Below are 27,392 nucleotides of genomic sequence, written 5' to 3' on the forward strand. Positions count from 1 at the left end.
CTGCTCCTTTTCCTTTGATGGATGCTGCAACTTTACTTTTAATGGGTCCAGAGAGAGACAGTGAGAGATAGAATGCAAGACTGAAAGATAAGGAGACAGTGGAGACATGGAGTGAGGGAGAGAAACGAGTTCAGTGGGAACTCAAGTTCAGCGTGTGCTCCTTCAGTAGTGAGACGCAGCTGGCATTCTGATGCCATTTCCTCCTCGCAGTTCGAGAAAAACTGTCATTCTGCAATGCTCACCTCTGTGAGAGAGTGAGAAATGCTGATGCAGACTAAATCACCCAGACAAATTACACTCTCGGATGCAGATAACATTCTCCTGGACAGCTCAAGCCTAGGCTTTATGATAAACGTCGACTTCGTTTTTTTTAGCCTTAAAAACACATGCTGCTGAGGTTAAGCTCAATGAAGTCCGTACTAACGCCTGTCAGCGAGATGTTATTGCTTAAGGACACAGGGCCCAGGAGGCTCTTTCATCAATTATCCATCTTCGCTGCATCACACCGCTGCACATCACTGATCTGTCAGTAGAATCAGAGGACAGAACAGGCCTGAAGGTTAAAGCTGATAGTTGTTTCTCACACCAGCTCTCAAGCATATCTGAACTTTAAGTGGGCATAGTGCATATGGGGTGGTTTTAAGTATTTTATGCTCCCAAAAAATGTATAATAGATACAAAAGCCTGCTCATCTTTCCTCTTTCGTTATGATAAAATAACACTGAAACATACACACACAAAGAAAAAGGGGCTACAATACTTATATCACAGTCACTGTAAACATATCTGTAATATGAATAAGTAGTACTATATTAACACCTAATAGGAATGAATACTGTATGTGCAAAAGTATTGGGACACCTTCCCATGACATTTAAATCCAAATGAGTTTCAGAGTAAGTCTACCATTGCTTGTTTGAATAACTTCTACCCTTCTGGAAAGGCTTTCTACAAAACATAGGAGCGTGGCTTTGCACAGATGTGGATTTGCACTCATTCGGGCACATTAGTGAGCTCAGGCATTCAGAGAAATGATCAGAAGAAGCCTGGTCTATACACTAGTTAGTGTTCCAAGTTAAGGTCAAGGTTCCTGTGCAAACCACTCGAGTTTGGCCAAACCACATATTCATGAGCTTGCTTTATGTATAGAGATATTATCATGCTAGACCATGTTTAATCCCATTATGAACTGAATTGTCTAAAGATAGTGTACAATTTCAAACAAAAAGCACACATGGGTTTGATGGCCAGGCGTGCACAAACTGTTAGCCATGTAGTGTAACTCAATGCAGATATGTTACTTAGAATGAACAGATAATATGTCAAATCAGCAGTATTTTTTAAGTAATCTAATGGAAGCTAAAAGGAATGCAACAAAAGGCAAGAGATGCAAAAAATTGTGTGTGGAGGAGGTTTTTATTTTAACCCCAGGGAGCAGTCAAATATGAAGCCTGCAAATATGAACGACACTGTATATTAACATTAATGTGATTCTGTAATGTATTTATTATTCTTTCGTTCAATCATCCTTAGTGACTGCCTGGGAAGAGTCACTGTTATTCAAATTAGGCTATTAGTTAGTTTCTATTTTGAGAAAAAGGTATAGAAATTGTCGGAAGATATCAAGAATAGGTACCAGAGAAGAAAAGGAAATAAAATAAATAAAAGTTTAAGACTTAAGTTATTAATTTGACTGATGTAGCTGAGGTTGAGAATCCTGAATCTGAATCCAGAGAGACCAAGCTGACTGTGTGTTCTGGTGCTTCCAGAAGTATTGTTCGAAGAAAAAGTTCAAAAGTCGACCATCAGCTAAAAAATTGATGCTTACCGTTATCGGAGATTCTCAGTCGCCCGTATTGGAAAAAGATTGAACAATCAACAGTGCCTAGAGTGAGACGCTTATTCAAGAGCTTACGCCTAAACTTTGGATTCAATGCAGAGGACTGTTGTGATCTTGCATTGACTGTCAACACTCTGCAAAAACTTTGTTTTGAGGCTTTGAGGCATCTTCCCTATAGTCCCGATCTTGGGGAAACCTTTGGAATAATTTTTAAAAAGTTACGCTCATAGCCATCCACAAGTGGGATCAAGTGTAGGGTTGGGCACGGAGAGGAGGCAAGCTGAACCAGCAGGTCATGTGTGTGTGAGAAGCATTCGCATTGTGATGGATGATGGCTGACTCTGGGATTTCCTTCCGAAATCACACTGCTTGTTCTTGCGCCAAGTATTACGTCTCTCTGTCATGCTTTATATGTTAATAACGTATCTTGTCTTTTAACCTGCTGCTTAGTTTTTCTTTTTAGCATAACGTGAATCCTGAAGATGACATCAGCTTTGCTTGCTAACGTCCTGATTTAATTAGACTTCCAGGAACATCAGTCCATTTCTTTTTCAATATGCTGGATAGGAATCAGATAACATCCATCATTTCCGGCATTTCCATCATGATTTGCACTTCATGCATGTGAAACCTGCTATACTGCTAATATATTCTTGATACACACAAAGTGCTGTCTTAAAAATTTAATTATGTCTTTGTTGCAGTATGTGTGTGTGTGTGTGTTCAGCCACGTCTCAGTGAAACATATACTGTAAGGCTTCCGATACTCCCTCTGTAGTCGGGTAAGTGCTGTAGGCTTCTCCATCTTATTGTTGGGAATTACCTTCAGGATCAATAAAGTGTCTGTCTGTCTGTCTGTCTGTCTGTCTGTCTATCTATCTATCTATCTATCTATCTATCTATCTATCTGTCTATCTATCTATCTGTCTATCTATCTATGGTGTTGTTGCTCTAGAGTGCGAGTCTAATTTAAAAGCAGCGCAATCACATCACAAATTGCTGTGGTATGAGAGCAACAAAACACTTCAGAACACAGTGTTACTGGAAAATTAATTCCGAGATCATGGTGGTACCAGTAACTCTGCTTCTCATCATACCACGCTCTTGTTGATTATTTTCCTATAACATCATGCCATAAAGTGTTTTACTGCTTATTTATCAGATATAATGCCCTTTCATGGACACACTTTAGGAGTGTGTGTGTGTGCTGTGTGTGTGTCATATCTGTTGAGACATGCTGCAGTGCTTCGAAACAGACAACACTGCCCCTCCTAGGCCACCGCGCCAAACTAACTCAGCATGATCTTAATTTCCCTATGGAATGAATTTTCTTTAAGATCCAAAAAAAAACCAATTATACTGTAATTTGTGACAATTTTGTATGTAGAATTCTTTGCTCGATATTTGACAAATCAGACAATAAGGTCATTCTTTGCAACTCCCATTTAACAATAATGTGCTTATATGTATATAATAAAGAACTGAATGTCACTTAGCAGCTGTTCCTACTTCACGTTTGATCTGTATGAATGTTGGTTTCATAATAATATATGGATTCTGATATTCGGGTTACAAGGACGTGTTCAGATTTAGGAATCTAGCCTCAGCACTTTTTTGACCTACAATTCTTTTTGACAGGAACATTATAAGCTCCCGCGAAACTCCTTCTCAGTCAAAATGTAACTACTGACGGTGACCAGTAGAGGGCTTTCTTTTCTTTTGTTCTTCGTTAATGACTTCAAGCTTCTTAATAGGGCGCTCTGACATTTAAAGAGTGACATAACACAGCATCTGTCACTGCTTGAGCGTGTCTCATGGTATTACAAGTAACCCTAACACCTCTGACTTGTTTGTGAGATACTCTTTACGCTCAGTGTGTGTGTGTGTGTGTGTGTGTGTGTGTGTGTGTGTGTGTGTGTGTGTGTGTGTGTGTGTGTGTGTGTGCATTCACATTTCCCTTTATGCCTTGAGTCAGATGCCCTTATCCAGAACGACCGACATTTATCTCAGTTATACCACTGAGCTGTTGAGGGTTAAAGACCTTGCTCAAGGGCCCTGCAGTGGCAGCGTGGCAGTGCTGGCATTTGTACTCACAACCTTCCGGTCAAAAAGTCTGAGGGGAAGTCTGATCCCACGACGCAGGGATGTCTGTAGTGTCTCACTGGCATGCTGTGTGTGCAGGTTTTTTCATGCTGTTGTCAATCGTGCCATAGCACAGGTGGCTGCTTGTGAAATACAGTCTCGGATGTAAAGAAGGTAATCCGCCTGATGTTTAAGGCTGTTCTGGGTCCAACCCACCTTACGTTCTGTTTATCCGTCTGTACGTCTGTCTCTATTTGTAAGCAGGCACCGTGGCTGCCGGATAGGAACTCCCCGAGAGCCCTTCATGCCTGGCCTGCCTTTCTCTGCTCCACTGGATATAAAATCTTATCCAATCCCTTGGCAGTCACCGTACAGCCATGGAATATGTAAGAGAAGGGGATTTCAGACCAATAAGGACCCTCTAAGCTTGGATGTTACACAACAAGCTGGATCGCAGCAAGGCACAGACAGGAAATGAAACACAGGATTGGCAGCATGAGTGCACAGAAACACGCAAAAAGCACAATTTCATTAACATGATATTCATGAAACCCGACGTAAATAGTTTAAGGCATTACCTTCTAACATTTTTTGACATTACCTAGGATAACCATTGCTAAAAAAATTATCCGTACTCTACTTTTTACTAATTTTGACCGATACTCTGAAGATGGGGAAAGTTTCTTAAAGAAAATCATTACTGGTGAAATGACATGGATTCATCAATACAAGCCTGAGCGTTAACAGTAGAATATGTAGCAGAAACATCCTCAATCGCAGACCAAGAAAACATTCAAAAGTCAACCATTGATGATGGAAATTTTCTGGGATTTTTAAGGTCCAGTATTGGAACATTGTCAGGAAAAAGGTTCAACAATCAACAGTGCTCGTCACATTGAGATGCTTATTGAAGACCTAACGCCTAAACTTGGGATTAATCGCATGGGGTGCTATCCAAGTGCGTTAAGATCTTGCATGACAGTCTACTGTATGTCCACGCAGTTCTGCCCACACTGTTGATGCATCCTCCCTATAGTCCTGATCTTGCTCCATTGGACTTTTACCTGTCCTAAGAGGACAAAGATTCCCTGATGAGGAAGTGAAGACAGTAGAGCATTCGTGGCTCGCAGCGCAGCCTGAAACATTTTTAATGAGGCGATACGAAAGCATGTTGACAGACTTTGTGTCAAAAAATTATGTATTTGTGTTTTGACTTAAATAAATTCTGGAATTTCTAAGAATGTTAAACAACTATGCCAAATCTATATTTTAGATTATTCTATACCAAGCAAGTTCAAATTCCCATAAATGATTTAGGAAGACTCTCCTCGTCACTTTTTTAAAGTTTAAAAGAATTGTCCTTTTTTTGAGAAATAGAAAATGAAAAAGCTCATGATCATCTATGCATCCTGATGAAGGTTCTTGCTATTTAAATTCCCATAAATGGGTTAGGAGGCGTTGTGCATAAAGTTAAAGTGTGACAATGATGAAAGATGAAGTGACAAATACCGTAAGGATCACTATCCAAAAACAAAAAAACAAAAAAAAAACTTTTTGCCAATGCAAGGGATTGGAATCAATCAGAGACATGTCTACGAGGACACTACTTATGCTGCATTATTATAACCTCCAAAAAAACAACAACAATAACACACCTCTTAAATTCACAATGGTCTCAGAGATTCGCTTAAATTTTTGCAAAGTGATGTCAAATCAAATCAGCATCAGAAGTAAGCACAGCACTGTACAACTGTCTGCTTTAGCTTAATCAACATACCGGTTATTAAACCTATAATAAATCTAAAACAGTGAATATACAGTTTGCTGTTCATCACTTCCCACAGTTATTCAGGAGCTTTCTGGCTTTGGTTAACTAAAGTTAAATATAGAGGCATCCGTGTTATGTCCTGCTAAGTTTGTAGCAGAGGTCACACAGAGGTCGAAAATGACAATCCGATTCCACTTCTCACTTCCGAGTGAAAGACTGCATATAATGATCGGATGACCAATGTCTGTAGGCAATCTGCTCTGGATATTTCTCAGCAGAGGAAACGCTTATCGAGATAGATCAATTGATGATGGAGCATGATAGATTTACTCCTGGGCCAGGTGTAAATGTAATTCTGCCTGAATATCGCTTACAAAATGTCAAAAACAATTGGGTTTTTCTACCTTCTGTGATCCATGCAAGATAAATGTATTGCATTTATTAAGTGCTGCACAATTGTATGAAAATTAAAATCGCAGTATGAACCTGTGAAATTATTTCATCGCAAAATGTTGCAGGGTATTACAGGTAATATATGCATAGCCGGGAATTCATGTAGGGTTTAAGCATGAATTATGATTTTTTGCATCATTTTGAGCTGATAAATAATATGAATTATGATTTTTTGCATCATTTTGAGCTGATAAATAAATATTGGCAAACATCCTCTTCAATTATTTGGTGTTCGCCTAGATAAATACATTTGAAGAAAATAAATAAATAAATAGTTACATATCAGAGTATAAATCATAATCATGATATGCATCAACATAATTGCAAATGTGATTTTTAATTTTTTTTTTTCACCAAACTGTGCAGCCCTATACTCATTAATATTCAAAAATGTTTGATTAATAAGAAACCCATTTTAAAAATTACTTCCTTGTACACACACACACACACACACACGTATATATCCTGGCATGTAAGGCCTGAGAAAGCACACTACTACTACTCACACTGAGACTTCTCCACTCCAATCGATCAGCATGACAGGTATATTAGGCTGCTGTCTGATTCCACATTCGGCTCTCTAATTATTACCATATTACACATTTTCATCATCCCATCTCCTCCCTCAGGCAGCAGGACAATAAATGGCAGACTTATATTGAACCTCCTCCTGGACATGGGAAAAGCCAATCAACTGGAGCTCCAATTCTTCATAAATCATCACTACACTAAACTGACCCTGCGTGAACTCCTGCAGGATCGACCAGCAGCCTCACACGGAAACAACACGCCTGACACGTGTATGTTTTCGAGCAACAAGTCTCAGACTCTTTCGCCAAATCTAGTTACAAAAATGGCTTTGGATACACAACGGTATCAACTATTTAAGATCGGACCATGGGCTGAGGCCATGAGGTTTGGCAGCATCACCTGTAATGATGAAAGACTTCCATTTGAAACATTAACAGCATTCTTCGCTCCTCTGATTCACCCAACCGGCACAACGATAACAGTTATACAGGTGCAAGACTATGAGCATTTGGCGATTTTAATTATGAACAGGATGTGTAAAAGTCTCATTATACAGTCTCATGCCTACAGACAAACTTCATCTAACTGAATGAAAAGAAATGACTCACTCTGGGGCAAGATGAGGAAAAATGACTTTACGGGGAGAAGGAAATGAGCTTTTCTCAGGTCGATAGCACCCTCTTCTGGCGATACACGTGCACTCAATAATGCAGAAAAAGCGTTAGCGGTCCACAGGGTACTGCTACGCTCATAAAATCAGCTCAAATGGATGTTAATTCCATTACTTCAGTGCATTACCTCTGCAGCAGTGCTGATTCATTGTTTCATTGTGTTCCAGTCTGTGTCTTAAGTCTGCATCGTTCCCATTCTGATACAGCTGCTGTCTGAGCTCACTTATTTTAGGTTCATTCGAAAGATGTAAACAATTACAAATATACTATTCTAACAGATACGATATTGTGGGTTGGTTTTTATTTCGTTGAGAGCGATCGGATATGAAGCTTGTGGGACAAACAGATTTACATGAATGAATAGTGTTTATTCATTCATCCATAGTACCTACCTGGTCAGGATTGCGGTGTGTTAATGTTCATCACCTCTCTCACTCATCGTCTATACTGCTTTATCCTGTATACAGAGTCGCAAGGGGCTTGGAGCCTATCCCAGGAGGCTTAGGGCACAAGGCAGGGTACACCCTAAACAGGGTGCCAATCCATCGCAGGGCACACTACGGGCAATTTGGGAATGTCAATTAGACTAATCTGCAGGTCTTTGGAGTGTGGGAGGAAACCCACCAAGTACGAGGAGAACATGCAGACTCCGGGCACACAGAGACAGGAATCGAGCCTGACTAGGAATTGAACCCAGACCCTGGAGGTGCAAGGCGACAGCGATAACCACTCCACCACCGTGCCGCCTTCATTTTGGACTGGAGTAATCTAGCTGAAATTGAGGAGCTGTCAGATAACATGCTGACGATACTTCCAACTTTTATTGGAACATAAAAGTGTTTCAAGTAGCATAAAGATGGGATTCTTTGAAATAAATTAAAAAAAAAAACTGAATGCAATTGTCATATACATGATACAATATGCCCAAAAGTACATTCACACCTCACTATCAAAACCCTGAGCGTTAACACAGAATTGTTTCTTCTTTCCTGCTTTAACAGCCTCCAGTCTTCTATGCCTGTAGGCGATCTTTCCATTCAGTCACAACAGCACAAGAGCTTGGGCACTGATATCAGCTGAGGTGCCAAGATGAGATTCTAATCCCTCCCAATTGGGGCTGAGATCAGAGCTATGAGTGAGCCACTCGAGATTTTATCTCACATCTTCATGGAGCTGGATTCATGCACAGGGGGACTCGTCATGCTGGAACATGTTTGGGACTTTTATTTCCAGTGACGTAAAAAATATTCGCTGCTCCAGTAAACAAAACATTCGAGACTAATGTCGTGAGGAAGACCCTTGTGTAAGTGTTAAACGTAGGTGTCTTCAAACATTTGGTCATATCTCTAAGCTGCACTGGATCCTAAAGGTACAGTATAAGACTCATGTCTTCTGTCTTTACTAGATCTTGCTTATAAATAGTTAGAAACAGTAAAATGCCTTTTAAAAGAAATATACTTAAAAAAAACACTGCTGTTGCTGGAATACATTCATATCTCCCAACATATTCCAAGGTCCCAAACACAATGTGCGCCAGAATTCTTCTTTTTGCATAAAATCCCACCTCTATAATCTTCTAATCTGGATGTATAAATGTCAGTACCTGTAATGCGGTGCTGTTTGGTGCTGACGCGGTTGCTAATCTGGACAGTGCAGCACAGGTGTAGCATAGCCAGCATGGTTAAAATCATCACCACACTCTGCACAAGCAGAGTCAGTTCAAACTGCTTCCCGACCCTGCAGAGAGAAACACACACACACACGTATACAATCCATAAAACAGTCCAACTTTGATTTGTATTCTTGTTGTATAATCCCGTCTAGCATTGTAACACTAGTGTAGACAGGGTAGAATTACTCCTTCTGCCCTCACCAGAAGAAGATGCGCAGTATATTGGCAATGAGCAGAACCAGGCACACGCGGGTAGAGAAACCTTCAGTGTTGCTAGTCTTCTGGATCTCCTGATACTGAGGGATGTATGGCACTACGCCCCCAAACACCATCACCAACGAGGCCAGCCATGACAGAAGAGCCCATGAGCTCTCCATCGACTCGATTGACTCCTCCAGGTCAGGATCCATGGCTCAGAATCACACCAGCACCACCACCTCCTCCTTCTCCACCACCACCACCGCAGTCGCTGTTGCTGAACTCATACACTGTCCTTGAGATATCACATCACATCTTATTTTTAATCTCATGAAAAGGGGAAAAGCATGAAATATATTAGGAAAACAGAAGCAATTATACTGCAATGCTGTATCAAAAGAATGTCATGATAAATTACACAATGACAATAAGGGGTAATCATAAATAGGGAATTTTTTTAACTGCCCTCTGCTGCCTGTAAGGAGAATTGCAATCACAAGCCCTTCTCTCCCAGCTAATCCAACTTTCCTCATTCACACCATAGACCATAAGTTTAAGCTATTAATGTTACAAAATTCAATAGTTTATCATTAATAGTTAATAATAATAATAATAATAATACAGGTGGTGTAGTGGTTAGCACTGTCGCCTTGCACCTCCAGGGTCCGGGTTTGATTCCCGGAGTTTGCATGTTCTCCCTGCGCTTGGTGGGTTTCCTCCGGGTACTCCGGTTTCCTCCCACATTCCAAAGATACTGTATGCAGGTTAGGCTAATTGGCGTTCCCAAATTGCCCGTAGTGTGTGAATGTGAGTGTATGTGTGTGTGCCCTGCAATAGATTGGCACCCTGTCCAGGATGTACCCTGCCTCGTGCCCTAAGCCTCCTGGGATAGGAGTCAGGACCCGTGAACCTGAATACAGGATAAAGCGGTATAGAAGATGAGTGAGTGAGTGTATAATAATACATATGTTTTTCTCATTTTTTGTTTTGACTGGGGCTTAAACAAGCCAATCAGATCTGCCCCCTAATGTGACCTCATATAAAAAAAAAATTTTAAACTTGCTGCTCAGCTCTGCAGGCCTTAGTGGCTCATTTACTCAGACACTAAAAGGGCGTGTTTAAAAAAAAAATGCATTATACTATATAAGATGTTTTTCAGCTAGAGCATTAACACACACACATACTACACTCTGAGACCCATGTTAAATTGTTACAGGAATAATAAAACAAGGACCTTTGAAGAGGGAAAAAAATATACTGCAGGTCTTAGTTATAAAGTAAAAAAAAAACTTTGTGCACATATCTATGCAAGCACCTGAATGAAGCGACTCTGACGCCGACACTGGAACTGTACTATGATTCATTCCTTCACCTCAAACAGGATTAATTACTCATCTCAAGAAGGATTAATTACTCATCTCATGAAGGATTAATTACTCCCATATTGTCCTGCCCTTCATTACCACACACTGAACCTGTTGAGAGCTACCGACGTGTTCTAACAGACTGTGAATAAGGCAGAGGGAGCGAGCAAGAGAGAGAAAGAGAAGTGACTATAGTCTCATAAGGGGTTGCACAAAAAAATTTCGAAATCCAATTTCAGCTCAGCCTCATGGCACTCTCTGCCTATTTTATGAAATCATTCATCATCTAAATGCAACAGAAGAATTTCCTTCCTATTTTATAAATGTACAAATGTGCAGATTAAAAAAAAAAACTTAACCATTGGCCCTTTTTATCAGTTAGATAAGACTTCTTCAGAAGAAAGGTCTGTACTCATTACACTTACTTCTTCTTTGTCTTTCGGCTGTTCCCTTTCAGGGGTCGCCACAGCGAATCATCTGCCTCCATCTAACCCTATCCTCTGCATCCTCTTCTCTCACACCAACTAACTTCATGTCCTCTCTCACTGCATCCATAAATCTCCTCTTTGGTCTTCCTCTAGACCTCCTGCCTGGCAGTTCAAACCTCAGCATCCTTCTACCGATATATTCACCATCTCTCCTCAGAACATGTCCAAACCGCCACAATCTGGCCTCTCTGACTTTATCTCCAAAACATCTAACGTGGGTTGTCCCTCTGATGAACTCATTCTTGATCCTATCCATCCTTGTCACTCCCAAAGAGAACCTCAACATCTTCAGCTCTGCTACCTCCAACTCTGCCTCCTGTCTTTTCTTCAGTGCCACTATCTCTAAGCCGTAGAGCATCGCTGGTCTCACCACTGTCCTGTACACCTTTCCTTTCATTCTCGCTGATACTCTTTTATCGCACAACACACCTGACACTTTTCTCCACCCATTCCAACCTGCCTGTACCCGCCTCTTAACCTCCTTTCCACACTCTCCGTTGCTCTGGACCGTTGACCCCAAGTACTTAAAATCCTGCATCTTCTTTACCTCTGCTCCCTGTAGCCTCACCGATCCTCCTGGGTCCCTCTCATTTACACACATGTATTCCATCTTGCTGCGGCTAACCTTCATTCCTCTGCTTTCCAGAGCATACCTCCACCTCTCCAAATTTTCCTCCACCTGTTCCCTGCTCTCGCTACAGAGCACAATGTCATCTGCAAACATCATAGTCCATGGGGACTCCTGTCTTACCTCATCTGTCATCCTGTCCATCACCAGAGCAAACAAAAAGGGGCTTAGAGCCGATCCTTGATGCAGACCCACCTCCACCTTAAACTCTTCTGTCACACCTACAGCACATCTTACCACTGTCTTACAGCTCTCATACATGTCCTGCACCACTCTAACATACTTCTCTGCCACTCCAGACTTCCTCATACAATACCACAGCTCCTTTCTTGGCACCCTGTCATACGCTTTCTCTAAACCCAAAAAGACACAATGCAACTCCCTGTTACCTTCTCTGTACTTCTCCGCCAGCATCCTCAAAGCAAATACTGCATCTGATGTACTCTTTCTAGGCATAAAACCATATTGCTGCTCACAAATGCTCACCTCTGCCCTTAACCTAGCTTCCACTACTCTTTCCCACAGCTTCATTGTCTGGCTCATTAGCTTTATACCTCTATGATTGCCACAGCTTTGCACATCTCCCTTGTTCTTAAAAATTGGCACCAATACACTTCTTCTCCATTCCTCTGGAATCCTCTCACTCTCCAAGATCTTGTTAAACAAACTTGTCAAAAACTCTACTGCCACCTCTCCTAAGCACTTCCATACCTCCACAGGTATTTCATCAGGACCAGCAGCCTTTCCACTCTTCATCCTCTTCAACACCCTTCTCACCTCACTTCTACCAATATTTGCTACTTCCTGTTCCACAACAGTCACCTCTTCTACTCTTTGTTCTCTTTCATTTTCCTCATTCATCAACTCCTTAAAGTACTCCTTCCATCTTCCCATCACCCTCCTGGCATCTGTCAGTACATTTCCATCTCTATCTTTAATCACTCTAACCTGCTGCACATCCTTTCCATCTCTATCTCTCTGCCTTGCCAACCTGTACAGATTCACCTCTCCCTCCTTACTATCCAATCTAGCATACAAGTCCTCATATGCTCTTCGTTTGGCCTTTGCCACCTCTACCTTCACCTTACTCTGCATCTCCCTGTACTCCTGTCTACTCTTTTCAGTCCTCTCAGTGTCCCACTTCTTCTTAGCTAGCCTCTTTCCCTGTATACACTCCTGGACTTCCTCATTCCACCACTAAGTCTCCTTGTCCACTTTCCCCTTACCTGATGATACACCAAGTACCCTCCTACCTGTCTCCCTGATCACATTGGCTGTAGTTGTCCAGTCAACTGAAAGCACTTCCTGACCACCCATAGCCTGTCTCAACTCCTCCCTAAAGACTTCACAACATTCTTCCTTTCTCAGCCTTCACCACTTTGTCCTCTGCTCTGCCTTTGTCCTCTTCGCCTTCCTCACCACCAGGGTTATTTTACACACCACCATTCTGTGTTGTCTGGCTACACTCTCCCCTACCAACACTTTGCAGTCACTGATCTCTTTCAGGTTACAACGTCGACACAAGATGTAGTCGACCTGAGTGCTTCTGCCTCCACTCTTATATGTCACCCTATGTTCCTGCCTCTTCTGGAAGAAAGTATTTACTACTGCCATTTCCATCCTCTTTGCAAAGTCCACCACCATCTGTCCTTCTACATTCCTGTCCTAAAGACCAAACCTGCCCATCACATTTTCATCACCTCTGTTCCCTTCTCATTACACTTAGTAGTTTAGAAAATAAGAAATCCTCGTGATATATTCCCTACACAAGCACACACCATGTGCATTCACGGTAATGTGTTTACCACCCGCCTAATATTGAGTAAGTGCCCACTTTTGGCACCAAAACAGGAATGATCTGTGTGTTCTGACACCTTTCTTTTGGAACCAGCATCAACATTTGAGCTACAGTAGCTCTTCATGAGTGCATAAGTGAGCCTCGGCCACCCATGACCCTGTGGCCAGTTAACTGGTTTTCCTACTGTACATTGGATCACTTTTGATGACCAGACCAAAACATCCTACAAGAGCTGCTGTTTGGGAGTTGCTCTGAATCAGTTGTCCAGCCATCACAATGTGGCTCTTCTCCCAGTAGCTACATTTTCAATCTCTCATTACAATGGTGGCTGAAATTGGGTGGGATATATTAAACATGAACTTTTTCCTGAAGTTGATGTGTTGAAAGTGGGAAGGATTTGAGTGACTTTGACAAGGGCTAAATTGTAATGGCTAGAGGACTGAATCAGAGCAAGTCCACACCTCCAGGTCTTGTGTGATGTTCCTGATCTGCAGTGGCCAAGACATACCAAAAGTTATCAAAGGAAGGTCTGATCCAATAGAAGCACGAGTGTAGATCAAATTGAAAAAAAAAGGTTAATGCTGGTTTACATAGAAAGGTGTCAGAACACAGAATGCATCACTGTTATAGTGGCAAAAAGGGAGGGACTAACACAATATTAGGCAGGTGGTCATAATGTTATGGTAACTGCTATAGAGAAAGTGTGTTTTTAAAAAAGATTCTACATTCAAAAAGTACTAGAATACTATGAAAAGCAGTAAACAGTCATTAATAAAAAAATCTTTGCTTAAATTTGTGCACTTTTTAAAAAATAAATTAGCTCTTTACTTTTACTGAACATGCTGCAGAACCAGCCACAGTCTTTCTGCAGTTTTTTTCCCATGCATGCAAAATCCAAAAGTTCTTTTTCTTTGTATAAAAAGTGTTTTTTTTTCATAATATGTTGCTTTCTTTTTTAACCTATAAATATTTTCCTGTGCACAAACTTTTGCACAGTACTGTACAGTATGCTGTATGTACACACTAAGACTAACTTAGTCGCACTTGTTGATGTACAATTATTCTCAGTAACACATACAGTATGTTCCTGTTCATCTGTATATCTACCAATAAAAAGGAACACCATTAAACCACTAGTGTCAACAGACTATTTTTATTGAGTGGTGTACCATATATACTGCAGCAGTGTTATCGATATGAGTGTGTGTGTGAGTCACACTGATATGAGTGTATCAGGCTCAGCAGTGCTATTTTTTTTTAACCACTGTATAAAAAAGGAGACACCTAACTTGCTGATCCAGTTAAGGTGTATGCTTACAGTTAGCCCTTTTTAAGAACAATCATGAGGCTTTGTCTGTTGGTACACCACTTCCTAAACTTCAATACAAAGCCAGTGGTTACTAAGTAATCCTATTTAAATCATGCTGTTTGTGGCGTATTTGCATGAGGATGGCCTTCGGAGAAACAAGAGGAACACAGGAAGCTTGTCTGCAGAACCTGTAGATTTTTGCGTGAACCTTTTGAGTTGGGTACATGACAAATCGCAGAGTCCCAACTATCCTCCTTTGACTAATATAAGAATGCAAATGTTTGTCTTTATGACCCCTTAACGGGAGCAACCTAAAAGACTAACTCAGACACATAAGAAATCCAAACAAAAGAGCAAAGACGAGACTCGAACTCTGAACCTGGGAGGTGTAAGGCAACAATGCTGACGAATGACATCAGCATGACACACAAACCTAAATCAACAAATTAACAAGCGAGAAATTTGCATCCAATACAGGAGCAAAGTAGTAGACGTGATAAGGAGGTGAAAAAAACAGAAAGGTGAGACTGTGAAGCATGTATTGCTCTTGTGCAGGAAATATATGCAGGAGAGGCTAGATATGATGTCACCGCTCCAAGGATTAGAGAGAGTGGAAGGTAATATTGGAAGTCTTTTAGAATGGGGAGTCACTGATTAACGGTGGCATAGTGGCTGTCACCTTGCATCTCCGGGGTATGGGTTTGATTCCTGCTTCGGGGTCTGGAAGCATGGAGTCTGCATGTTCTTCCCATGCTTGGTGGTTTTCCTCTAGGTACTCTGGTTTCTTCCCACAGTCCAAAGACATACAGATTAGGCTAACTTGCATGGGTAGTTTAGTGGTTAAGGCATTGTACTACATGTCAGAAGGTCCCAGGTCTAAACCCCACGACCACCAAGTTGCCCTTAACTGCTAATGAGATAAAAATGTAAGTTGCTCTGAATAAAGGCGTCTGTATGCTGTAAATGTAAACTGGTGAATGAGCATGTGTATGTGTGTCCCCTGCGATCGACTGGCACCCTGTCCTGGGTGTACCCCGCCTTGTGCCCTACATCCCCTGGAATAGGCTCCAGACCCTCCACAACCCTGTATACAAAATAAAGTTGTAAGTGCGTGATAAGTGAGTTACTGATCAGGGAAGAAAGCATTTAATGTTGTTTTTAAAGAGGACTGGACTGTAAAATTGGCTTTAAAAGACAGGGAAGCTGAGGACACTTATGAGATCTATAAGTGGCGGTGATGCAACTTACAGAACTTCAACTGGAAAGGAAAATGTATCTAGGAAAAAAAAGCGTGTGAAAACCGGATAGAGCAGACGAAGAGTATGAGACACAGAATAAGACAAGACAAGACAAGAGTAGGGAAGGATGCATTGGACGTTTTTGAAGGAAGGCTGGTCTACAAAAACCGAGACCTAATGTAACCTATTGGATTCCAACCGCCGTTAAACGAAGAAGAAGTGACGATATTTGAACCCAGAACCCAGGAGGTGTAAGAGGAAGCTTGTTGGGTCCATCATAATTTCACAGTGTCCTGACAGTCCTCCTTTGGCTAATACAAAAACAGACATTTGTCTTTATACCCCACCAAGAAAAACAACTTAAAAGACACATAGGAACACAAAAACCAGAGGCGAGATTCGAACCCTTAAACTTGGAGATATAATGCAACAGTGCGCAGAAATTGTCAGCATGACACACCACCACGAACTTCTCACTGGAATGATGTAAAAACAGCCCAGATCAACAAATTCTCACCATAATCACCGAACACATAATGCGTATCTGAAAAGAAACAAAATGTACAAAAAAATAGTGTGTAAGATGGAGCTTTGCTTTAACTGTGTATACTGAGTAACTGAACTGTGGCTTGGCTTGGGGTTGGGCTTTTCCCTTACACTTTGTTCCAATTTATACTCCATCTACTTCCTTTTTTCCCCCCCTGACTCAAATTACACACACACTGTGCACACATTTAGCCAACTGTATAGGATATATGTAAGATTTATAACATTCAGTGTGTGTGTGTGTGTGTGGTTTGTCTTTAAGAACAGAAGGAAATGTGGAGAAACACAAGACTAATCCGAGCAGTCTAAGAATAGTGCGCGCGTCCAAAAAGTGCACGAGACAACTGTGAATATTAATACTTTTCCAGAAACAAAAAAGAAAAAAAAAGGCAAGACAAAAATGAAAGAAGAAAAAAGGAAAGTAGTTTGCTTATAATGTTCATTCACACTGACCAGGAAGAAATCTGTTTTAACACTATAGTCAAAGCAACACTGCGGATTAAAATAAATCTGCCCTGTTAATAACCAGGACACTATTGCGTAAAATGATATAAATAGATAAAAAGACTTTATCCCACACAGCTTGACATTATAAGATAAGCTACTGTTTACCTTTAATACTAGGCGAAGATTACAGCCAGCCCGAGTTCCTGTATCCTGTGTGTGTTGAGGTTATCACTACACTGATGCGGTTTTAACCCCGAGTATGCTAGCTATGCTTAATGTGTGTAGATTTAAGGGAAAATATTCGGGTTAAATATTAATTTTTTAAATAATAATAATACTTAAAAAAAAAACCAGAAGCCAGCGTTAGAACGCCAGCGCTGCACCGGAGTAAAGCCTGCGTGTCTGCCTGCGGGGCGGAGTGGAGCTCATACAGGGCAAACAAAAAAACTCAATTACACACATGACACCAGACAACATATTTCACATTTATTTTAAATGAGAGTGCTACATATTTGTAAATATATTATATTTCTGTAACATGCGTAGAGATGTTTGTTTTGTTGTTGTAAAGGTTTGGAAGCTGAAATTCCATCCAACACGCGATTTCGTTCCAACTCGAGAAATCTCGCGAGATCTTGCTCAGTCGCTCTCGCCGCCGGGTTAGCCACAACAGCTGTTTGTTTATTTCTAGTACGCGTAGAGTCACTGAGCTCGACTTCAAATCCCTGGTGTATTTTATTCTTGGGTAATTAAAACACTAATTATGGCTGACACAGACCCGAAATCAGTGCAGGATCTTACAGCAGTGGTGAGTCTCAAACATCTGACTGCTAAACTAAACGAGGCTAGGCTAGGCTAGTCAAGCTAGCTAGCATAACAGTGTTCGAGGCTTATTGCTATCTGCTGTGTGTGTGTTTATATCAGTTATAGTGATAAATTCATTTACCTGCACATACTTAGTGTTTGTTGATTGAGTCAGTTATGGTCGTTTGCTGTGTTGAAGCTGCACACGGTATGTGTCAACCTTACTTCTTTATAGTACAGTTAGAAATTAGGTAGAGTTGCAATTTTGTTTATCTGTTGCCTGTTTCATGACAAACTGTCGTCTGATCTGCTCTGATAGGTCCAACATTTCAGCACTAAACTGTGTAACCTAACTCTTATGTTTTGCTCTGTGACAGGTGCAGACATTGCTGCAGCAGATGCAGGACAAATTCCAGACCATGTCAGATCAAATCATTGGGAGAAATATCCTTCCTCTAATGAAACACACACACACACACACACACTATATCAAGAAGTGATGAGTAGTCTGATCTTCTTCTTCTTGGTGTTTACCGGCAGTAGGCATCCACTATGTTGCTTTTGAATGATCTGATCTCATAATAGGGCAGGTTGAATGCTTGAAGACACAATGGCTAAATGTGGTATTTGTTCTAAAAAGCATCACACCTAGGTGAAAAAGTACATTTTCAGATAGCATCATATACACCATTTTTCATAATACTCAATGCTTCTTATCCCCCGATTCATGTTTCGTTTTTCCCCCCGCATACACATTAAAAGTTTTATCAGAAAAAAGAAACACATTTGCTTAATTACAATTTTGTGCTCTTTTATATAGTGTATGTAACTTTTTTTTATTCAAATCCTTTAATGATCTTAATTTTCATTCAGATTAAACTTGTTTAATTTAGATTTTACATGAAAAGACATAAATCTGAAAGTGCTAAGATATTGCAAAATGAATTTGACATAATTCCGGATACATATTCTTTTTTCTTTTTTAGCTTTTACCAAAAACCGGAATACTTTAATTTAAGCAAAATGTTTTCCAGGTAATATGCTTCTAGAAACTTACACCAATTTTGGTACCAATACTCTAATAAATATGAATAATTTGCATTTTAAATTATTACTGTTTGAAGCAAGACAGTATAACGCAGAAAAATGGCAATTTTAGGGGCAAATATAAAATCATCTCTCCGAAACGAGAAGTAAGACGCGAGATTGGTCATTTCCATGTTGCAAAAACTTTAGAAGGAGCTCCTTTGGCACACACATTGGCTGTATTATATGTACAGTATAACAAAAAATGAAATCCAATTAGCACCAATTCTTTGTTTTGACCACATCTGTTTCAGTGATACTTCACTAATCTAAAAACAAATCCACTCAAGAATTACACAGAAATAAATAAATAATTACCCCCAAATTTAATTATTGCCACCCCTACAGTTGTTGTTAATCTTTTGGCTGGACACAGCGGACCACGTGATCTAAACACAACTTGGCACCAGTTTTTATGCCGACTGCCCTTCCTGACGCAACATAGTTTGATGTCTGAAGCCTTCCCATTAACACACACTGGCAAGGCTTCTATTTTCTTTTTTTTTTGTTATTGACCTATGCTGCGTTTCCAGACTGGATCTGTGCTGCTTAAATTTAATGGGTTAAAACCTCTGATGCTTCCTGCCCTGATCTTGTCTTACTTCGTTCTATATCTTGAACTCTCCATCTGCTTTATCCGGCAATTCCACACACACTATCTTCTCGACATGTTTCCTCTCAGTACCACTCTGCATGTTTTTTGCTCTTTTTTATTGTTCTTTTAATGTCACTTGCTGAACTCAAAGGAACTTGATGAGACCATCCGGGGTTATGTTAATGAATTTTCTTAGTTATGATCGCTAGTTAAACAAAGCATATTCCACAAGCTCTTTTGGATTTTTAGACTCGGGGGTTAACACAGGACCTAGTGGAGAGGTTGGGGATTGTCTGGAGATCTTGAGGAGTTGCTGGAATCTGGGTCTAATTTCTTATATTACTGGCATTGCAAACCTCATCATGAAGAGCAGAAGGAAACTTTCTGAATTTTCACAGACCGTCCATGTAACACCCGGAAAGATAACAGTATAATGTAAATAATAATCCCACAAACATAATTGAAGTTGCCTTCTACAAACGTAATATATAATTAAGTGCAATTCACCCGAAAACTGAATGTGCATCCCTAAAAATGGTCATTTGTTTTGATCTGACTGTAATCCTATTGTAATTCCAACAATACTTAGCAATGGGTACTAAATGTTATTCCATCAATGTGGTTTACTCATACAGTACAAGTAATGCACCAGTTCATATTACATTGCACTACTTCTACACGAGCAGGTATTTTATAGTCAGAGACTTGGTCTTACCTGCAGTACTCTTTAAGCTTACCAGGCATTTTTTTCTCCCCTTTTTGATTTTCATCAGCTTGCACATTTTAGTAGAGCTCCATTGTTTCAATGCATCTTTAGCAGCGTCAGGGGAAACATTTGCATATCAAAAGCCCCAGCTGCCCTAGTACTTAATCTGACTTCCTTAACAAGAGTCACTTGATGAGATGAGCACACGCATTGATGACTTGGAGAAGAACATCGCTGACTTAATGACCCAGGCTGGTGTGGAGGAGGCAGAAGGAGAGAACAAGCCCAAAGAAGCTGAGGCATCTTAATGAAGGTAACTTTAACACTCACTTTAAATATCTTACCAAGCCTTATGTAAAAAAAAAAAAAAAAAAATGTGGTGTTTTGATTTAATTGCTGTTTTAGTGTATAGCCGTTTGCAAAGCTAAAATCAGCCATTCTCTTACAGGTAGCTCACTAATGATGGAGTAAAGGAAACTCTTCAAGAGCAGCAACTTTTCCCCAGTAGTGCTGCCTGCTTTGATTTGATGTATTGTTGTATAGTTCTTTTTATACTAACTTTAACTAATAGCAATGAATATTACTGATATTATTCTTTAATATTTAGGATTTTTTTTTCTTTATTGATAGTGCGCATCATTTTTTAGGCACCTTAAAGGCCAGCCAGCTGCATTGATGAGGCCTGTTACTGTAATATGAGCACTATCTTCGTGCCAAACACCACCATTCCAGTTTCAGCTATTAAAATGGTTTCATATAAAAAAAAAAAACGGTTTGTGAAGTTTTAGCTTTTTTACTCCTGTCTGAATTATTGCTGACTTTAATGAATGAATCCCTAGTGAGCCTGGCCCATCTCAGTCATTAATGAAAATGATTCATCTGGAGCAATACATGCACCACTTGACACAGGTGTAAAAATGGGGGTGAAAAGTCCCCATCCTGGTCCTTTCTTCCATAACTTTTTTTTTTTTTTTCATGCAAGTAATTTTTTGTGTTTGGTCTAACCATCGTGTAACTTAAAGGCAGAAAGTGAAGTACTGTCTCATACTGTATACTGACAAAAGATCCAGATGTTCACACCACTGCACAAACCTCCTACAGTAAATTTCTGCTTGTCACAGCATTAAATAAACTTAAGAGATTTTAAACAGAAAGCCAGACAGTGTCAAAGTTGACAGAAAAGTCTTTTTTTTTTTTTTTTCCTGACACTGACACCCTGTTGCCATATGATCACTGGCTTCCTCTAGCTTCCATAATCACAATTTCAAACACTGGCTTACGAAGTTGAAAAAAATTATCACCTACAGGTACATGATCAAACCCCATTCTTTATTATGATCCTGTCTAGCACGTCTCAACCTGTAATATTTTAAGATTTAAGAAAAACTGCTATTGAGACTTCCCTATACTAGCTTTCTTACCAGCTAAAAAAACAAGCAATGAAGTCAGCACTAAATCTACACATTTGTACAAACTCTCACGCTAACGCTTATCTAACAGGACTTAATCAAACCATGGCATATTTGTACTACGGGAGGACATGTTTATCGACAAATACTACAAAGCACTTGTGGAGGTTACTGTGGATAAGAATGTCTACCCAACGCTATAAATGTCATGTGAATATTCTATAATAAACAGCCACAGGAAACCATAAATCTGGTGGAAAAAACACAAGGCTTACAAATACCTTTATTGGAGAACTATTATGCCAAGTGTCTGTCTTTCTAAACTTCAGACATTCAGATGGGTCTCCAGTCTGTGTGAAAACACTCACAAACACAACAGAGTAAAAGAAAAAACATCTACTGATATTTTCACTTTTAGAATTGCCAGAGCTTAAACAAAGCAAATCAGATTTCTCCTCTTGTGACCTCATATGACAAGACCCTCCTCTACCAGCTCAATGCTCAACTGTGCCCAGTTCTGTCCTGATCTGCTATTCTCTGGGTAATTATTAATAGCTAACCTAGCCTTTATCAATTCCTAGCTGTATTAGAACTTTTATACCATTAAATATTAAGGATGTCATGAATGAACAATGTTAAATATTTGTTTCACAGATTTTTGTTTTACAGAAATGTGGGTGAGGAAAAGCCAAAAAATGTGTGGAATATGGTAATTTCTGATTGGTTAGAAAAATATACTTTTACATTTATTTGAGTTATATGGGATAACATTTTAGTTTAATGTTTTTTTTAATTAATTGTGGTTTTAATATAATGTTGGCCCACCCTTCGCAGCTATAACAGCTTCAACTCTTCTGGGAAGGCTTTCCACAAGGTTGCATTTTGAAAAGTAATGAAAGATAGAAAAAAAGTCAAGCATGCCTGAATGCAGGAGTTGTTTTACGGGTGCAACATTTTTGAAATGTCTAATGAACCTGTTTAAAAGGCACTGTAATGTGATCATTAATGTGCATGGATGCAGTTTCTCAGTGATAATTACATGACGCTGAATATATGAAACATGCAACTGTTTAATGAAGGTTCTAGTAGAAAAAAATGTATATGTTGCTTAAATTTAATTAAAAGAACAGAATAAACTTACAGCATTTTAAAAGTAACAATTTATGCTAAAATATTCATCTAGAAGTGCTTTTATAAAAACTTAACGGTAAGGTTTAACCGGAACTATAAATGCACAGCATGGTGTTAAAACTTAAAGTCCAGCTCAGTCATGTCGATGGCCCAGGCAAACTTATCCCTCTGAGTCTTGTTGTAAATCTTATCAAGTGACACCTCCATGTTCTTACACCTACAAAGCAGGACACAGAAAAACAAACTGTAAATCTGAGCATATTCCTTTTACTTTCAACACACAATAATTTAAAAACCTCTTAAATGTCACGACTGTGTTTATTTAATGGCCATGGTAAAACCTGTACGATATCCCTGTGTATTACTACATTTTACTTCCTATATAAGTTCGTTGTGTAGGGTGATCAAAGGTTAAAAAACAAATCAGTCAGTTTTTACTCAAAGGAGTTCCCTTTTGAGTCTTGTTCTTTTCAAGATTTCTTCCTTATATCATCTCCGGAAAACTATCCTCGTAACCATTGCCTCCGGCTTGCAGATGAGGGATTATCTCGTTTGTCTTTCTTCTGTTCCCACTCGGGTCGCCACAGCGAATCAACTGCCTTTATCTTACCCTACTCTATTCATCCTCTTCTCTCACAATCCATAAATCTTTGGTTTTCCTCTAGACTTCCTGCCTGGCAGTTCCAATCTCAGCATTCTTCTACCGATATAATTACAATGTCTCCTCTGAACATGTCCAAACCACCTTAATCTCGCCTCTCTGACTTTACCCCCAAAACATCTAACATGGGTTGTCCCTCTGATGAACTCATTCTTGATTCTATCCATCGTTGTCCCCCCCAAAGAAAACCTCAACATCATCTCTGCCTCCTGTCTTTTCTTCAGTGCAACTCTCTCTAAGCCGTAGAGCTTTGCTGATCTCGCCACTGTCTTGTACACCTTTCCTTTCCTCCTTGCTGATACACTTATCACACAACACACTTTTTTTTCCACCATCCAGGGATACATATTTATATATACACATGACAAAGGAAACAGCCTGAAAGCTCATGTTGTGTGAGATCCTTCTGCATGTTAACCTATTCAGAAATTAACAATATTCGAATATGGATTTTGTTTGAAATTGGTCCCACATTATGACCTGAATCGTATTGCAGTGGATCTGTGCCTCTATCAAACAGCGCTGCCTTATAAATTGACACGGCATCCCTCTGTGTCAATTTGCATCCTGAATACCAGCCTCACCAGGCCACACTGATGCGTGGATCCAGGTAGTTTAGTTTGGAGGTGCCCAGGGCTATCTGCTTGTTCTCTTCCCGGTCCGTCGCCTGAACCTCCATCCTGAGCAGCTGCTCTTCACATCGTTGCACTGCCTTCTTCTTCTTCTCCACCACACTAAATACACATACACACAGTCGTAACCCGTTCTGTTACAGCACAAAGAAATTCAAAATCCTTCAGACAAAATGTTGTAATAAAAATACTGTATATCATAACATCATATAAATGAAACCATTGGATTAAACTTAATTAAAACCTTAAATGTTGTTTACTTAAAGCTAAACCATATAAACAAGAAGCATCGTCTTCCAAGGACAAAGTGTCATCTGCACGCTGAACGTGCTTCTTCTAAAAATAAAATAGCTAGTGCACATTTGCACTTCCTATTAAAGATTCTGTGAAGATTTAGTAAAATTCCCATGCATGGTTTGGGAGGAGTTGCAAAATAAAGGAAAAGTGTGATGCTGAAAGGTGACGAGGACAGATAGTGATTCCAGTGTGTCGCCTGTGATTCACACGCAGATCACAAAACAAGGATTTCTGTACTTTTCTTTGTCCTATGTAAAAACACACACAATGACATTACGGTGTCCCTTCCCATTAGGTTTATAAAATGCAAATTGGGTAATTTCCCTATTCAGGTGGTTTAAACCGAGATTAGAAACTTTGAATATCGAATGAATGCAGAATAACGAATGTTGCTCCAGCTTTCTTGCGGTGGGCTAAAGCCTGTAGTTAGCACACTTGTGCTTTATTACATTCATTAGCTATACATGAACTTTAAGATATAGCAACTGTTCTCTGCTTGTTACTGAGGAGAATAAGTTCATCGAGGTAGTGGGGTCGTACTGTAGGTCATCAGTGTGGCACTGTAGCAAAAAGTTCTTCTCCGTTAAACACACATTTAGCTGTAGTCCATCCCAACTAAACGGAAGTTTGGTATTTGGTATTACCATGTAGCCACATTAATATACGTCTCTTACATAGTCTTACAGTATCTATTGGACAGTACTGGATAAATGAAACATTTGCACATCTAATGCGCACCTATCCTTCCTAATAAAAGTTTTAAAAAAGGTTTCTTCAATTTCTAATAAATGTTTTAAGAATTGCAGATTGGAGAAAGGCATAATGACAGTGATGGATATTAATCCCTATGTGTTGCCTATGCTTTACAGGAAGGCGACACAACTGATGATTTAAATAAACCAAGTTTGTTTATCCCTCTCATGTAGTCAAAGGAACAAGAAGAAGGGGAATGCACATTAAAATGACAAGCACCCTGATGAACACTGTTCACTTACGCCAGAAGTTTGCTGTCTGAGCTCCCTTTGGCTTCCTTCTTGGCTTGTTTCAGCTCCTTTTTAGCAAGTGCTAGCTGTTCCTTCCTACTCTCAATCTAAAAAGAAAGAAGAATGTCAAGCCTCACAAGCAGCAGTGCCTCAAAGTATAACATTAAACCAGAACAACCCATATAAACACACAGAATTACAAAGCACATAAAGATCTGGAGCTTGATAAACTGCAGTGTCATGCAAAATACACTATATTGTCAAAAGTATTTGCTCCCCTGCCTTCACATGTATATTAACTTATACAACATCCAATTATTAATCCATAGGGTTTAATATGATGTTGGCCCACCCTCTGCAGCTATAACCCTTCTGGAAAGGCATTTCACAAGGTTTAGGAGTGTGTTTATGGGAATTTTTTACCATTCTTCCAAAAGCGCATTTGTGCGATGACGCTGATGTGGGCGAAGAATTCCGGCGCCGCTCTAATTCACCCCAAAGGTGTTCTATTGGGTCTTCCACTACAAACTTTCTCATCCATGTCTTTATGGACCTTGCTTTGTGCACTGGTGCGCAGTCATGTTGGAACAGGGAGGAGCCACCCCCAAACTGTTCCCACAAATTGAAACTGTCCAAAACGTTGCTGAAGCATTAAGAGTTCCTTTCACTGGAAGTAAGGGGCTGAGCCCAACTCCTGAAAAACAACCCCACACCAGTTCCAACATGACTGCGCACCAGTGCACAAAGCAAGGTCCATAAAGACATGGATTAACGGTCCATAAAGACATGGATTAGAACTTGACTGGCCTAATCTCAACCCGCTAAAACACTATTGGGATGAATTAGAGTAGAGACTGCAAGCCAGGCCTTTATCGTCCAACATCAGGAATTACTCACGTTCATATGCATGTGAAGGCAGTAAAGGGAATACTTTAACCAAATGTAGTGTAACTGCACTAGGTTTTGATTCAATTTCTTCTTTTTTCATGTTTGTAATATCTGAAAACCCCTTGCCTTAGCCTGCAGGTTGGCCATGGACTGCTCGAAGGTCTTTGGCGGCGCCCGCTGATGGTTACAGAGAACTGCAACCGCACGGTTCGCTCTGTTATAGGACAGCAGCTTCTCTGCCGCATTATCTAAAGCTGTACACGAGCCAGAGAGAAAAATATGCATGAAAAAAAATATATGCATGAACAATTTTGGGTTCAGTTGGTGAGTTAATCTACTTAGATTAATGAACAGCCGAAAGACAAAGAAGAAGATGCTGTGTATTTTTGTACATTTTTGTCCACATTTACATATACTAATGAATGAACAGAAATTAGCAGAATCTAGAACAGAGTTGCTACTTTGTTGTTGCATAAGAAGAATAAAACATGCTGAGAAGTTATCAGTAAATCACTTCATGCTTGATTGCACACCACACCACTCATTCATTGATTGTTTAACTTGTTACATCACACAAAATCATCGTTACATTACTCCGTTACTTATAAGGTAAGAGATTAAGGAATTACATTCTATACTCATATCCCAGTTTTTGTTAGGAGGCTGGGGTCAGAGCGCAGAGTCAACCCTTATACAGTATGGCTTAAACTCCTGACCTTCTGATTAGTAACTTGGAACCTTAACACACTGAACTACAACTGCCTTTACAAATCAACGTGATATAAATGTATATACTGTGTACTCATGCACAGCAGAAGTAGCCTTGGTTTTTTTTAATTATGGCTTCGTGGAAAGTGTAAATCTCACAAACACAACCCCTACACACACAGCAGATTTCACTAATTACTGGGTAAATATTTATGGGTGGTAGCATGCCCATGAAAGATGCAGAATAATTTACTTATTTAATTGTGCATGATAGCAAATGCACACTGTGAGGCAACTGGGTGCAAAGAAAGCTAGTTCAAAAACACATGCACACTCATTTTAATGTGGAAATTTATTTGGAATTAATGATTATGAGGGAGTTAAGCATGAAGCTAAATTCTTTTTAAATTTGAATGCTGCTTAATATTAACAGTCTAGGATTTTAGCAGGAAAAACTGA

General features: G+C 39.8%; 3 protein-coding genes across 3 annotated transcripts in view; 1 reads left to right on the forward strand and 2 right to left on the reverse strand.

The window, feature by feature from the left end:
- The window catches only part of si:dkey-246g23.2 (solute carrier family 66 member 2), a 65,260-nt gene extending 47,925 nt beyond the window's left edge, over positions 1–17,335 (reverse strand). Inside the window, exons 1-3 of the mRNA XM_053500785.1 lie at positions 17,199–17,335; positions 9,219–9,510; positions 8,949–9,082 (exon numbers count right to left, since the gene is read on the reverse strand). Coding sequence (XP_053356760.1) covers positions 8,949–9,082; positions 9,219–9,427 — 343 coding nt within the window. The 5' untranslated portion in view covers positions 9,428–9,510; positions 17,199–17,335. The remainder of the gene's footprint in view (positions 1–8,948; positions 9,083–9,218; positions 9,511–17,198) is intronic.
- A 320-nt stretch (positions 17,336–17,655) lies between these two features.
- Positions 17,656–21,395, forward strand: hsbp1b (heat shock factor binding protein 1b). Its single transcript, XM_053500786.1, has 4 exons — positions 17,656–17,841; positions 18,215–18,281; positions 20,414–20,537; positions 20,673–21,395. Exons 1-3 carry the CDS (start codon positions 17,797–17,799, stop codon positions 20,530–20,532), a joined length of 231 nt encoding a protein of 76 aa, XP_053356761.1. The 5' UTR covers positions 17,656–17,796; the 3' UTR covers positions 20,533–20,537; positions 20,673–21,395.
- A 1,290-nt stretch (positions 21,396–22,685) lies between these two features.
- The window catches only part of zgc:173742 (DNA topoisomerase I, mitochondrial), a 73,786-nt gene continuing 69,079 nt past the window's right edge, over positions 22,686–27,392 (reverse strand). The window contains exons 17-20 of the mRNA XM_053500610.1: positions 26,352–26,479; positions 25,350–25,444; positions 24,010–24,159; positions 22,686–22,981 (exon numbers count right to left, since the gene is read on the reverse strand). Of these exons, the coding sequence (XP_053356585.1) occupies positions 22,879–22,981; positions 24,010–24,159; positions 25,350–25,444; positions 26,352–26,479 (476 nt within the window). The 3' untranslated portion in view covers positions 22,686–22,878. The remainder of the gene's footprint in view (positions 22,982–24,009; positions 24,160–25,349; positions 25,445–26,351; positions 26,480–27,392) is intronic.

This window comes from Clarias gariepinus, chromosome 7 (genome assembly GCF_024256425.1).
Source record: "Clarias gariepinus isolate MV-2021 ecotype Netherlands chromosome 7, CGAR_prim_01v2, whole genome shotgun sequence".
Classification (NCBI taxonomy): domain Eukaryota; kingdom Metazoa; phylum Chordata; class Actinopteri; order Siluriformes; family Clariidae; genus Clarias; species Clarias gariepinus.